Source organism: Schistocerca serialis, chromosome 2, assembly GCF_023864345.2.
Source record: "Schistocerca serialis cubense isolate TAMUIC-IGC-003099 chromosome 2, iqSchSeri2.2, whole genome shotgun sequence".
Classification (NCBI taxonomy): domain Eukaryota; kingdom Metazoa; phylum Arthropoda; class Insecta; order Orthoptera; family Acrididae; genus Schistocerca; species Schistocerca serialis.
The window spans coordinates 359,976,921-359,992,706 of record NC_064639.1 but is presented as its reverse complement, the minus strand read 5'-3'; the positions used below and the strand labels follow the sequence as shown (position 1 = coordinate 359,992,706).

At 37.4% G+C, this 15,786-nt stretch overlaps 1 protein-coding gene across 1 annotated transcript in view; it reads left to right on the top strand.

Annotated features, from left to right (window-relative positions):
- LOC126457180 (transmembrane protein KIAA1109) overlaps positions 1–15,786 on the top strand; it is a 507,473-nt gene that overhangs the window by 261,395 nt on the left and 230,292 nt on the right. The window contains exon 46 of the mRNA XM_050093265.1: positions 12,650–12,927. Coding sequence (XP_049949222.1) covers positions 12,650–12,927 — 278 coding nt within the window. The remainder of the gene's footprint in view (positions 1–12,649; positions 12,928–15,786) is intronic.

Sequence of the window (15,786 nt, the reverse complement as noted above, 5' to 3'; positions counted from 1 at the left end):
CAACTGGCTTCGATGACTCTAATTCAACAATGCACATAAATGCTTCTAAGCCCTTGAATATTTTGATGCACTAAGGATAGTTGGCATTTCACATTTACTGAGATGAAATCAGGTGGAAATAAAATGTCTGCTGATTGCTGTAAATTTTTAACCAACAGCTGTGTTCACTGATCCATTGTGCCAGGATTATGCTGTTTGAGTTCTTTCTCAAACTGAAGGTTTGTTTCAATCTTTACTTCTCTCAGAACTTGACTTCGTTCTGTCCTACCTATCCTAAAAAAAGGTTCTGCTCCAACACCTATGACCACTGGTATATTACCACCCATGGCAGTTCCTCCCCCCCCCCCCCCCCCACCCCCTTACATTTCCTGCTATTAGCCCAGCCAGCTTACCCTTCCCTTTCCTGTTGAGGTGTATTCCATGTCTTGTATAATCCCACCTACTGAGAGAATCAACAGGAACCAAAGCAATATGTGACCCCACACCTGACGCAAGTAGCCGTTCTAACTCCAAATTAACTCTCCTGATAGAATAGTTTAAATGAGGTTGGTCATGGCATCTCAGAACAGACACAAACTCAACACTGGTATGTCTTGTTAGTCCTTAGTAATTACTTTTAGGGGCATTTGCAGCTTGGGAAATAGCCAAAAATTACATGGAACCATATTGGGGGATATCGGAACCTGACTAACCACAGGAATATTGTGTTTGGTGATAAAAGTCTGAATCATATGTGCAGAATGGGCGGATGCAATGTTGTGACAAGCCAAATTTTTGCTGCTCACAGATCTGGTTGTTTGCACCACACAACATTATAGAGGCAACAAAGGACCTCCTGGAAGTATTCTTCTGTGATGATTTGACCTTGTGGAGTATATTCACCTGCACCACCTCATGATAGGCAGAGAAAATGGTCAACATGATATTGCCGCAGACCTGCCATATTTTTCTTTTATTTTTATGTCTCAGGAATCGTGAATGTTTTCTCTGTGGTGACTGAATTTTGTTTTCTGGGAGTTACCCGCATCTCATCACTTGCGATCACGGTTTCCAGAAAGCTGAGGTTACTGTTTGCAGTGTCATATATGTCCAGTGCAGTTTCCAGACAGTGTTGCTTCTGATCCATTGTCAGCAGTTTAAATAAGAATTTCACAGACACTCTCCTCTTGCACAAATCATCATTTAGAATTGAATATACTTATTCAATGTTTATCTATAACTTGTTCACGATTTCTTGTCCTGTGATACAATGGTCTTCCATGACCGAAGTCTGCACTTGCTCGGTAACATTGTCATTTTGGTTTGTTGAGGATCTGCCTGGACACAGTTCAGTGCCTACTGACATGCGGCCATCTTTGAAACATTTGTACCACTCCTTTATCTGTGGCTTGGTGAGTTGTTCATGGTACCATCCCCAAAAAGCCTGTTGAAACTTGGAAATGATTTCTGTGTGGGTACAGTCAAACTTTTGACAAAATTTGGTGCAATATTGCTGTTCAATTTGTTCCATCGTTTTATGAATTACTGGCATCCAATGAGTGTTAAAAACAGACACTTGCTCGTAGATTGGCTGATAGTGACTAAAGTTTTCTACTGGCAGGAAAAAGTTCACAAGTTGCATATCTCCATATTCTCCAAGTGCACCACATCTCCACCAAAGAAAGTGTCTTGCACTTCAGTTGTTTATGTGGGTAAGAAGAAGATTCAGTACTTTTTGAACATACTGTGTAATCTGCAGCTCAAAAATGGTCTCTGACCAAAACTGGTTGTACAATTAAAAAATAAATTGTTCAACAGCTTCACATGTTACAACATGTCATTTTTACAACACTTAACTAATTGGTGAGTTGAACATATACTTCTGAAATTATAACACATTTTTATGTACACAGAATACATATGAGTTAGTGCGTGGTGGTAATCATTTTATTTAGGCAGTTGGTCCTAAAATACACCACATACATTAGTAACAGAACTGAGGATCCAAAATGTTATTGGATAAATAGTTTCTTGGTTTCCAGATATTTATTTTTCAGCATGAGATGTAGACACAACTGGGTTAAAATGTTATGCCCTTAGTCGTTTCTCAGTGAATGAATTTAATGTTCATGCAAAAATCTAAGTTGCAGGACATCTATACTACTGAAACATTTTTTTATGTTGTATCAAGTATCCACAAATCCTAACTACAGCAGAAATTTGCAAGAAACTACCTCGCACAGCACAATATGAACATGTGAAAAAACTTGCATTGTCTGTATGGTTCTTTGTAAAACAGTTTTTGTGCACATGGACCAGAGTAACAACATGACTGACAGTTGTGTACAGGACAGGTGCTGCAGCAACAACCAATGAGAGAATGAACTTAGTCACGACTGACATCTGTTCTATTCATTGTTGCAATATTGCTCTGCACTGGTGCAGGTACCACACTGTCAGTTGCAGATGATCCTTCCTGCTGATATTTCAAATTGTTATTCAATTACTTTATTTCTCAGTTCAGCATGTTTAATTTACACAACCCAATATCTCAAACAATATGCATTATTACATAGAAAAGTCATAAGGCTGTTATGATCTTTCAAAGCAAATAGAATAATGTATATTAACAGATGACTGTGTGAATAAATTTGTTGTGCAACCACACTGTTGTAGCTGTCACAGCCATGTTGCATGCATGGTTAATAGTGAATTAATGATATCACTCCTTTCTGTGTTCAACTGTCCTCTGTTGTCAATCACTTTGTTATTTTGATTTAGGTGTAGTTTACACCCTACTTTAAGTTGACAAAACTCCCTAACAGAAAACTCCCTAATAGCTTCTTTTTGCCACTTCTCACATACTTTTTTGAGACCCTCTTGCTGTTATGTACTTGTGTTAGCATGAAAGCTTTCATCTCACATATTTGCAAATTAGTATTAGCTGTGATAACATATTTTCATCTTTTCAATGCTCAAAAGGCATAACCATGCGGATAATAATTACTTTAGGCAACAGCTTCTGTAACCAGTCAATATGTTGAAACCACAAATATGTAACACATTGGAGATGAGATACAATTTTATCAATTTGGTATACCATATTCAATTTTAAGTATTTACACAATATTTAGGATGTTGCTGTGGTTGCCTGTGAAAGAAATAAGAACTACATTCAGTGGACTTCAAATTGTTCTTGATGGGTCTGGGCTACTTATAGTAAACTTTGTGTAGGTACATATTAATGTAGATCAGTTGCAGTAACTTCAGTGATAGTGAAATTGTATGACATATGGGACAAACATCGTAGATAGTAAACAATGTCTGTTTTGTTGCATAATTTTCAGCTGTTAGCATTTATCGCAATCAGTTGGTGTAGTAACATACAAAATTATCAAATTATTAGTGGCAATGTCAATAAATACCTGTATTTTACTATGTTGTGTTTATAACTTATTGGTCTGAAATGGTTGTACACTTAAAGAATACTGACATAATGATCTGTGTACAGGAGCCAACCTGAAGCCAGATGAGTTCATGAACATCACTCAACTGACTTCTATGCCACAGACACCATTGCCAACTCCGGGCATCGTGATGGGGGGTGTAGACAGCCTTTTCAACTCACCCTCCCCTCCCTCCATACATCACCACCACCACCACCATTCCCATGGTCACACTCATCATCATGCTCATACCCACTCTCGCAAACACAGAAAAAAATCCCTTGCACCATCTCATCCTCCTTCGTCATCTCGTGCCAGTATTGTCTTCCCAATTCTCGCTAGTGCCGGAACAAATCCGTTCACTGCTGCAGCATCAGCTGCAACGAGCCAGCGCAGATTTGAAACTGATATAAACATTAGTAAGTACTGTGAGCTGTGTAGAAAAACTGTTGTAGTTGCAGTTTCAGTTTTGTTTATGAAGCACATGAAACCAAACTTTGCAATAGTAGGTACTCATTAGAGGCATGAGCTCTCTTGTAGTAGAATTGAATTGCACTACCATTAAAGTCTTGAGTGTGCCTGTGGTAACAGTTTATTTCAAGAAAATGTTACACTAGATCAGTTACTTTTAACGGCATCAGTCCTTTGCATGATATTTCCTCCCTCATTTTATTTATCTGTAGTCATGAGAAGCTGGGTTTTTCATCATCTGGTGTTACCACCAAATTGTAAAAACAGTTTTGAATGACCATGCAGAATCTGAATGAATGGTTTGCATTTCTTGTATATTACAGATCGAGAACTGAAAAATTTCTACTAATGTGTAGCACAAAGAATGTGATAATTGGCAAAGATAGACAAAGAGAATGATAGGCAACTGTTCAATCTCAATTGATTAGCAGAATGGGTAAAAAGCTTCATTTGGTGGGATGGTGTTGCAAGGTTCCGGAATGAATGTACAAAAATTTATGATAAAAATAAAAAATTTAAAAAAGAAAAAATGAAGGTAAAATACAGAGCAGAGCATGAAAAGCAACTGAGGGTTTCATTTTATTTTCATATGATTTGTTTTTACCAACTCTTTCCTGGTTTACTGCAATTTCCTTTTAAAAATACTGTAGCAGTCAGTAGCTGTAGCCCTCATTATCAGCCTGTATGAAAAGGGAAGGTATCTTGTAGAATTTTGCCCAAAGAGTAGTTTAATCATTGAAAACACTTGGTTCATGAATTGTGTATCACGGATGGCTATAATTAAACTTTCCCTGTTTGACACGTAATATGGAAACTAATTACTGTACAAGTGCCAAACTTGGTAGTGTTAATGACAAGGAGATGTGGGAGAGAAATAATGCAGAATCAGTTCAGTTGAAATACTTTTAATATGCTGCTTTGGTACATCACATCAGTACACACCGGTACCATTACTGCTACAAAAGGGGCTCAATATGGCACCCATCAGTGTCCAGAAAAGTCTGAAAGCACAGGATTGCATTCTGCACAGCAAAATGAAGCCTGTCCATAGGTATGTTGGCTACCTCTCTTGATGTACTGGGCTTCAGATCAGCACTTGTGAATGTTCCCCTGGTAAACCCTGTCCACCAGGTAGCCCCACAACCAGAAGTCACAGGGAGTGAGATCAGGTGATTGTGCTAGCCAAGCATTTGGAAATGATTGGCTGATAATTCGATTGTTTCCATATGTGGTTTGGAGAAGCAGGTAAAATTCATGAGTGTTGTGTGGTAGGACCCCATCTTTCATGAAAAGTGTCGAGTTCAATGTGTCTCTCGCCTGTAGGGCGGGTATGACACGCTGGCGAAACTTATCACAGTAATGCTGGCCAGTCACACTGCACATCATTAATCCTTGAGTGCTAACCTGTTAAAAAAAAAGTATGGGTCAGTGATGAATATTGGCGTGAAGCCACACAATACAGCGACACATTCACCATGCAGTGGAACTTTATGCGCAGTGACTGAAGGTGAAGATCCCCACAGTCGGCAATTCTGTGTGTTCACCTCACCCATCAGAGAAAAATCAGCTTCGTCTGTCCATAGGATGGTCCAGGGCCTGCCCTGCTCAACTTCAATCCTTGCGAGAAAATGGAGAGCGAAGTCAACATGTCGTTATGCATCCTGTGGTGTAAGCTGCTGTACAACATGGGTCTTATATGAATACCATTTGAGAATGGTTCAAAGCACCTTCTGTACAGTAGATCATGGGATGTTCAACTGTCATGACTAATCACATGCACTGTCTTACGATTGGGAATTGCAGTGTTGTCTGCCATAACAACAGCAATTTCATCAACCACCTGTGGTGAAACCACTTGTCAGCATCTTCCTGGAGCGATGCCCATTTCTCCAGTTGATTCGAACTTCTTCATCATGCTCCGCACAGGTGGAGAAAGAGGACCTTTCCATAATCTTTTCAGCCAGCAATATTCTCGAAGTGCAGCTGCAGCATTACTTTTGTTTTAATTACAGAGCTTCACTGGTAATTCCCTGCTCCTTTTGTCCAAACTCAGATTGATAGGTCAACAAGAGCACTGCGACTGGTCGGGTGTGTGATATTATGAATCACGATGACTGATTACGGCACCTGGTGGCCTTAGTCGGAACTGGACGGTGGCGATGTGACACATGGAAATCATGCACCCTATACTGAAGAAATTAATGGTATCACGCTTGGTAATCTTACGGTAATTAGTTTCCGTGCTATAACATGTTAAATAGGGGAAGTTTAGTTATAACCACCCAGTACATGGAGGGTACTGGATACACTAGAAAATTTAGGATGGATTATAAAATGATAAGCCAGAGATTTCGAAACCAAATTTTAAACTGGAAAACATTTTCAAGGAAAGGTTAGGACTCTGATCGTAATTTATTGGTTACAAACTGCAGATGAAAAGTGAAGACATTGCAGAAATGTTGGAAACTGATGGTATGGGAGCTGAATTACCTGGAAGAACAAGAAGTTGTTGGGAGCTTCAAGGGGAGTATTAGGTAACAATTGACTGAACCCGGGAATGGAATACAATAGAAGACGAATGGCCAGCTTCAAGGGTTGACAGCGAACTCAGGAGGGGATAAAATAAGCAAAAGACAAGGCGCAGTAGAAATCCATAGATAATACACTAGATATTCAATTTCATTGATAAAGGAAATATCATGGAATTTGCACGTGATCCGGTGGCAAACCCATAAAGACTATTTATGACCATTGGGGAACTCATCAATCATGAAAGGATGCAGCTGGATGGCAGTGGTGTTCACAAAGTCCACAGCTGCCATGGTGCTTTCCATCAAGTGCTACCATAGGTCCCATATAAGCCCATGTGTATATCCCCATAGCATAATTAAGCCCATTGGACTGAGGGCAGGCAAGGGGCATGTTATGACCAACTGTTCACCTGGATGACTGCTTTTATAGATGTGAATATTGATGTGTTGTAACTAGCAATGTGATTTCTGACCAGGCAGCACATTCCCATTGATCTACAGTCCAATCTGGATGATAAGTGCCCTACTGAAATTGCAGTTGATGATACCAGTGAGTCAACATGGGAACACGTATGGATGTTCTGTAGAGCTCCATGTTCAGCAAATTGTGCTGAACAGTGTGGTCTGAAACAGTTGGGCCTGTGCCAGCACTGTACTCTGCCATCAGATCTATCCTGCTTTACAGAGTAGACAGGCTTCCAAGCTCCACATTCTGTGATGAGATGTGGGCACCTATCACCTTCTATTGTCCCACACTCTTATAGGCCTTCAACATTTTTCCATAGATGAACATGAAAGTAAGACACAAACAGCCAACCATATTCATCATTTCCGAGATACTCATCTCCAGGTGCTGGGCACTAACAATCTCCTCTTTGTCAAAGTCACTATGTCAGTGAAATTCCCCAGTTGCAGTCTGTATTTTCACTAGAATCTTTCCGCATTTGTCTCTGCTCTGCTTATATATATTCTGTAATGCATCATGTGCCTGCAATGCCATCTGTTGGCATTCAGTCTTGCAGTAGGCAGTGGTCATGCTTTAGCTCATCAGTATGTGAGACATGTGAAATAATCTCAGACTTCAAAAAGAATTTAGTAATTCCACTTACAACAAAGGCAAGTGCTGACAGGTGTGAATATTTCCATACTATCTGTTTAATAATTTATTGTTGCAAATTTGGCTACATTTTTGAAATTATGAAGGTAGGAGGGATGAAATACAGGGAGCGAAAGGTTATGTAAAACTAGTACAGAAACCAAACTGCAGGGTCTAAAGACATGAAAGGGAAGCAGTAGTTGAGAATGGAATGAAACAAAAATGTTATTCAATCTGTAACTTGAGCAGGATGTGAAGGAAATAAAGGAGAAAATTGGAAAGGGAATGAAGTTCAGATAGAGGAAATAAAAATCACCAGGTTTGCAGATGACATTGTAATTCTGTCAGAGATGTCAAAGGACTTGGAAGAGAAACTGAACAGAATGGATGGTGTTGGAGGGGGGGGGGGGGGGTTTATAAGATGAGCATCAACAAAAGAAAAAAACTGTAATGGAATGTAGTCGGATTAAATCAGCCAATGCTGAGGAAATTAGATTAGGAAATGAGGCAATAATAGTAGTAGATGAGAGTCGCTGAAGTAGAGGGACTATAAAATACAGACTGACAATATCAAGGAAAGCATTTCTGACAAAGGGGTATCAGTTAACATCAAATATACAAATTTAAATTTTAGGGAGTCTTTTTTGAAGGAGTTTGTTGGGAGTGTAGCCTTGTACAGAAGTGGAACTTGGATTATAAACAGTTTGAACAAAAAGAGAGTAGAAGCTTTAAAATGTGGTGCTAGGGAAGAATGTCGAAGATTGGATGGGTAGATTGAATAAGTAATGGGGAGCTACTGAATCGAATTGGGGAAAAAAGAAGTCTGTAGAGCAATCTGACTAAGGGATCAGTTGATTATGGACTTTCTTTGGGATGAGTTTAGTTATAAAGAGAAGTGTAAAGGGAAACCAAGGCTCAAATGTAAAAGCAGGTTCAAATGGATGTAGGTTGCATTAGTTAAGCTAAGATGAGGAAACTGGGGCAAATAAGAGAAAGAAACTTGGATCATTTGTCATTGTTAATAAAAGAGCAGAAAATTTTGTAAGATGGGTGACTTATTATCCTCTCAATTTTTCTTTGTCACTTGGTGACATAATTCTGAATTGCTGGAAACTGCAACTCTTTGGACATGGTATGTTTGCCAATCTGTTTATTTATTTATTTTAAGTAAGGGACACAACATATACAGCTAGTGATTTTGTTATTCTCTTTTGTGAAGCTTGCAAGCAAGACCACTGAAACACTCATGAAACTCGTGAGAGGATAAATATTAATGGCAAAAGTGGAGAGTTGAATGTTTGAAGAAAGGTAAATGTTACAGATAATTACGATGACTTTTCCTTTCAAGTTTAGGATATAGGCATAGCTTTCAGTTCAGTAAGAGTGGTTTCAACACATCTTTTCTCTAATAACCATGATCCTACTGGAGGTAGTATTCCTAAGCCTTCCTCCAACCTCTGAATTAACTTCCCCTGCCAGTTATTGGGGGAACTACGGTTTCAAGAACTCTGAAGCACAATGTAACTTAATGTTTTCAGTGTGTGCAAATCATTGTTAGAAATGAAACAAGTTATAAATGAGAGGGGGGAAAAACCTAGGACTGACTGAGGATTGAACCCCAAACTATTGGATTTATAATCTGACACTGATCCTTTCAACCTCAAAGCGACATTCCTTAAATCTTTGCTTATGATTTCTGTAGTGAAAAAGAATCCTGTGGTTGAAGACAGAAGACTCTTTTAGTATCAAAATTGGCTTTTGTGACAATTAAGAGTTGTAAATGTTTATTGGGTGCCATTTTTAAACTAACATTAGCTGTTATTATCTCTCCTAATAATTTCAATTTTAATGTTGTCTAAGCCTATTCAAATGATACCTCAAATGATTTGGCAATATTAAAGGAAAGAGGTTAGATATCTTTGCTACATTTTTTTTTTTTTAATTTCAGTACAATGATATTGCAATTTTATTGAAGTTAATATGATGTATGTGATATGACTTAGTGAATTTCCTCATATGTACTGGAGTTGATATATTTTATATAGTGTCAGCATGTTCAAACATATGAAAATGCTGATTACACAAAGCTTGCTATTTTCTACAAAGAATATACTGCGCTATATCAGACCTATGGTGCACTAGTTCTTGTTTTATTACTGCTGTGCTTAAGTATGCTTATAAAATGTTTGTGTATGGTACTAATGTTCCTTTTAATTTAAAGCGTGTAGACATTTTTACATATGTTTGTCACATATATAAAATCAGGTTTATATTTTTGTGAAAAAGTGACATTTTGTTGGGAGACAGTGATTGACACTTTATTTTACCTTTCTTTTTTGGAAACACTTAAAATTTTTTTACTGTATTGGCCACTATTAGCCATCATTAGAACTATTGAAGTGTCACCAGGATGGTCCCCAAGAAATGCTTTGTCCGAAGTATGTGTTGAGGACCATCCTGATGCTGCTACAGTTGTGCCAATGATGGCAAATACTGGCTAATGCTTTAAAACTTTTAAGTGATTGTGTTAAAGAAAATATTAATTGTAAAATTATTTGTTTGTGTCACTCATTAAAGCACAATAACTATGAAAATCAGTAATTCCTGATATAGAAGACATCAATTACCTACTATATTAAAAAAATATCCCTTTTGAGGGTGTGGATTCCTAAGTGCTATTAAGTAAAAAACATTTGTAATGTATTAACAAATTTGTTGGTACCTGAGTGCTTAGTGTAATAGGATTTTAATCATGAAGTCTCTGATTTTATAGTAGCTGGTGACCATTTTTTGTACTATATTTAAAATTCCATATACATATTTAGAAATGGGTATGTTAATTAACAAATATTGAATCATAATTTTTAAAATAAAAAGTAATGTCTGTATATTTTCAATTACTGGTATTAAGAAAATACTATTATTTACAATAAATTAAAATTTTGTACAAAAATGTGAAACTTCAGATAGAAAATCAAGTATTTATTTCTAGAAATTGAATAATTTTATGGGTGTATTAATTTTGTTTTTGCATTTAACAAAAAAGCATTTTGTGTATCTCTATCAATTTATTATGCAATTAAGCAATTAAAAGTAAAAACATTACTTTTTATTAAAAAATTATGATTAAATATTTGTAAATTATCATTTTTGTTTTGTTATGAACATGGAATCTTTAAAAAAGTAAGAAAAAGGTATACTGCTTGCGAGATTTAAGCTATCAACTTTATGATTATTGTGTCATACTGCTTTAAGAAATTGATGCCTGGCCACCACCCTTTGAGCATTGCCAAGCAACTTTGCAAAGTATTGGAATAAATAACTAATAGCAACATTTGTAGAGGTAAAAGAGGAACCTTTGATGAAAAAGAATTATTGGTTATCATTAGTTTAGCCATAATAACTGGTACTTTGCTGTGAATACAACAAACTGTTATTGGTATGACAAGAAAAATGTTATACTCTTTGATGTATACCTTGTGATTCTTACTCCACTGTGGTATATAACATTATAAAAAGATGTGACAAATGGCCTATCATCAACAATGTGCTTAGTTTTCAAACCATGTAACTGGGGAAGTAATTAAAAATGAATGACCCTTGGATTATTGATTGTAAAATTTCATTTGCCAGGAGGTGTTCTCTAATATACTTCAAGCAATGATAACCCTAGCCAATTACAGAACCAGTAATTTTAACTTAAGAGGGAAAAATTAAAGCCAGTAGTGAAACTGCAGTTTGCATTTCAGTACTGCGTTAAGTCAGTGTATATATATAGTTTCTGCTATACAGAGACTTCATTAATTGGTTGCTTGTACACAAGGAGTCTCATTTCAGCTATTGCCCAATTTTCAAGTAGTCCTGCAAATATTAATGATGGTAAATTTTTCATGTAAAGTTACAGAATGGCATATGTCTGCATTTGTAACTGTTTGCCTTACGTTTTAGATGTTTTAATGTAATGTCTTGGAGTACTTTGCTTACCCAGTTTTTGTGCTGTTGGAATTTGTCATAAATTTACGTATGGTGCCTGCTTTTATATTTGTCTCTGCATTCCTTACACAGAAAAGTGTACTTGACTGGCACGCACGTGTGTGTGTGTGTGTGTGTGTGTGTGTGTGTGAGAGAGAGAGAGAGAGAGAGAGAGAGAGAGAGTTTGTATTTGTGAAAAAAAAAAAAAAAAACAGTGGTGATAGCTACAGTACAAAGATTGTATTGCCGTAGCTATATTACAAAGATTGTATTGCTGTATTTGTGTAATGCCAAGATGTTTTTGTGGTGAGAATTCTGCTGTTTTTAATTTATTTCTTGGTGTCAAGAGGTGTTGAAAACCATTCTTTTTCATATGGGAATTTTACGTCTTTAACATTGCAGGATCAGTCGAAGATGGCACAGTAACTGAAATGAGCCTCATTGTGTATAAATAATGAGTTAATGAAATTGTTGTGAAGCAGAAACTTGAAAAAATATATACTTCGTTATTTCACATAATAATTATGATTTCTCAACACATCAACAAGTTTGAAGACCACAAAACAGTCTGAAAGATAAGATAATCGCAGCTGTATTGTTGAAGGCAAACACTCACTTGTGGCTGATTTATCCATAACAGATAGAGATATAGTACTTCACTCAGAAATGTTAATGCCTTGTGTGCTACCACAATTTTTCCAGTTTAAGTATAGTGTTACACGCACTTCAGAATGCAGGTACTGGTGGCCACAGTGGCATGTGTTTCACTCTTGCACCAGTATTATAAGCTGCATGCACTTCTATATCTCCTTTTTAACTTCATTCCGTACTTAACTACAAATTTATCATACTTTTGAACTATGTTGTTTCCTGGTTCTTATTTATTCTTTTTCCTTACACTGATGCTCCACACACAATGTGTGTAATTTAGTGAATATTTTATGACATGAGTTTCCATTTGCTAAACCAACTTACCAAATATGGAAACAGTTATTTTCTGAGACAAGGTGAATCTATTTGTAAAAAAAGAATAAAAAAGATGAAAGAATGGCCTTAACAGACTTTGTCTATAGCTAACCAATTAATAAATATTATTTGTGTTTTATATAGTGCTGTGAATGTAATCAGTGAGAACTTTGTGCTGTAATTATTAGGTTATGGACCACTTCGTGAAGAAAGGCTGCCACATGTGGGCTCCAACCAGAGCATTTATTCTGGAGGTGGTGTGGCAGGTCATGGCGGAAGTGGCAAGGCTCATTCTACAACAAGCCTAGACAACAATTTTTCACCAACGGGAGCAAACACTTCTTCTGCACCAGGACGGCAAAGTATAAAAGAAGCTGGGGAAGACCTTTATAGCTGGATGGCAAAACAGCAAGATTTTATGAAAACATCTTCAGAAACTCAGCAGAATTTGCGTACAGGAAACTGGGTAAGATTGTTGGATGAATACTTCATATCTGGAAAATGGAAGATGTGATGTATCAGAAGAACATGTACTTACATATTTTCTGAGTTACTGTCATGTAAAACACTGTGAATTTTAAACTGTCCCTCTTAAACAGTATAATAATGTTAAGCATCTTTTATGATTATGGTTTACTACCTACAATCAAAAGAAAATGAGAAAGGCACTCACATGTTTCTGAGGTTATTATGGTACATTGTAGAAGTTTTGCTCTGAAGCCCTTACCCACTCCATACAGTCCTGATCTCTCGCCATGGGATTTCCATATATCTGGAGCCCTTAAGAAAGACATTTGTGGCCGTCGATTTGCTTCGGGCAGAGAGATGCACACCTGGGTACAGTGATGGTTCCATATGCAACTGCAAACTTCTTCCATGAAACCAGTGACCATCTTGACTCACATGTAAATGTATTAACAGTTATAGCAGTTGCTTTTGGAAAAATAAACAGTTTATTTGCGCCTTTTTTTCATCTCTCTCATTTTCATTGACAGACCTTATACAGGCTGAGTCAAAAGTCCTTGGACACCTTCATAAGTTAGAAGATTAAAGGGAAAATTGAAATGTGATGATGGGAACATAGATTTGATGTGGGGCCACAACTTTTGGAGTGAATGTCATTCATGGCCACCATCTTGAAATCCACCATTTTGGATTCAAGTCATTTTTTAAAATGGGAATGGTGGTGTATGACACATCAAATAACACTCGCTTGAACTCTGGAATTTAGTAGTGTAATTTGTTTTTGTCTATCTTGTACAGTTTAGAGGTTATTAATGTTCAAAGTTGGGAAATTACTACAGTTGTGCATTGCACAGGATGGACAACACGTAGAACATGTGTTGTAGCAGACGGTATGAAGGTAATTTCTCAACTTTGAACATTAATAGCCTCTAAACTCTTCAAGATAGACAAAAACAAATTACACCACTCAATTCCTGAGCTCAAGCGAGTGTTATTTGATGTGTCAAACACCCCCCTTTCCATTAAAAAAAATGACTTGAATCCAAAATGGCGGATTTCAAGATGGCTGGCCATGAATGACATTCACTCCAAACGTTGCAGCGCCACGTCAGACCTATGTTCCCATCTTCACATTTCAATCTTCCAACTTATGAAGGTGTCCAAGGACTTTCAACTCGCCCTGTATTTAACAGCAGCAATGTCCATGTTATTTCATTCTTTTATCCCTAGCTCACAAAGGGAGACCTCTTGTTTGCAGTCATGATTTAGTATCCATCAGTTATTGGTTGAAGTTGTTGTCAAACAATGATGTCTCATAATGTATCGCTTACAGTTTTTCATTAGCACTGCTTACATTTTTATTGTAATGAATACAGTGGAACCTCACTTTATAAGCACCTCCCATTATTTGCTATTCACGTAACGAGCAAAACAAATTGTAAAAATATGACTCACTTAACAAGTGATGTTTTGCATAACGAGTGATGATGATTTAGTGTGACATCATCAGCCATTCACATGCCGTGGGAGAAACAGTCAACCATATGATCACCTTTCATTGTCGGCTGCGGCATATGAACAATGTCTTTAGTATGTACTGCAGTCTGGGCTTAGCGCTCTTTCTGCTACCATCTTAGTACAGCTTGTGATCTCACATTTTCGTAAACTTGCTTTCACTCTATGTTTTTTTTTTTTGTGAAAATTTTAATAACCTTCACAGAAATGTCCTCAACGGAAAAGCCGCAAGAAGACAACCATAAGAGAAAGAAAATGACCTTAGAAATGAAATGTAAAATCATTGAAAATTGTGAATGTGGTGTAAGCATTGCTGATTTAGCATGCACATATAATCGGTCTACGTCAACTATTTGCACTATCTTCAAGAACAAAGACAAGATTACGAAGATAGATGCTTCAAAGGGAGTGACTAGACTGCCTAAACAACGGGTTCATATTCTGGATGATGTCAAAAGGTTGCTCCTTCTATGGATAAGCAATTGCAAGGGGACACTACTAATGAGAACAACACTTTTGAGGAGGTGAGAATGATTTTTGACGACACCGTTAGGAAGACGCCAGCATCATCAGCAGCCGAAGAAGAGTTTAAGGGAAGCTGTGGGTGGTTTGAGAAGTTTAAGAGAAGACTCGGCATCCACAGCGTTGTGAGGCATGGCGAAGCAGCCTGCTCCAACACAGTGGCAGCAGAGAATTTCAACAGCAACTTCAAGATGCTTGCAGGTTCTGAGGGTTATCTGCCACAACAGGTTTTCAATTGTGATGAGATGGGTCTATTCTGGAAAAAGATACCAAAGTGTACCTTTATAACAGTAGAGGAGAATGCATTGCCTGGTTACAAGCCAGTGAAAGACTGTCTTGCACTGATATTTTGTGCCGATGCATGCGGCAATTTGAAAATTAAACCATTGCATGTTTACCATTCAAAAACTCTATGAACCTTCAAGAAATGTAAAGTTCTGAAGAGTAGGTTAAATGTGACGTGGAGTTCCGACTTGGGTGATGTGATCTCTTTTTGTGATTGGATCAATGAAGTGTTTGGTCTTTCAGTAGAAAGACCACTTCCTTGAAGAATTTCACTTCATGGAGATCCAATTTCTGCCTCCCAACACCACTCAGTTACTCCAGCTTATGGACCAGCAGATTGTTTCTATCTTTAAGAAGCTCTACACTGGACCACTCTTTGTGCAGTGCTTTGAGTTGACAGAAGCTAACAGTTTCACTCTCAGAGAATTTTGGAAATATCACTTCAACATCTTTGCTGCAACAAGATGATTGAAAAGGCGTGGGAGGGGTTACCAAGGGAACTCCCACTTCTGCTTGGAAGAAGCTTTGGCCAGAGTGC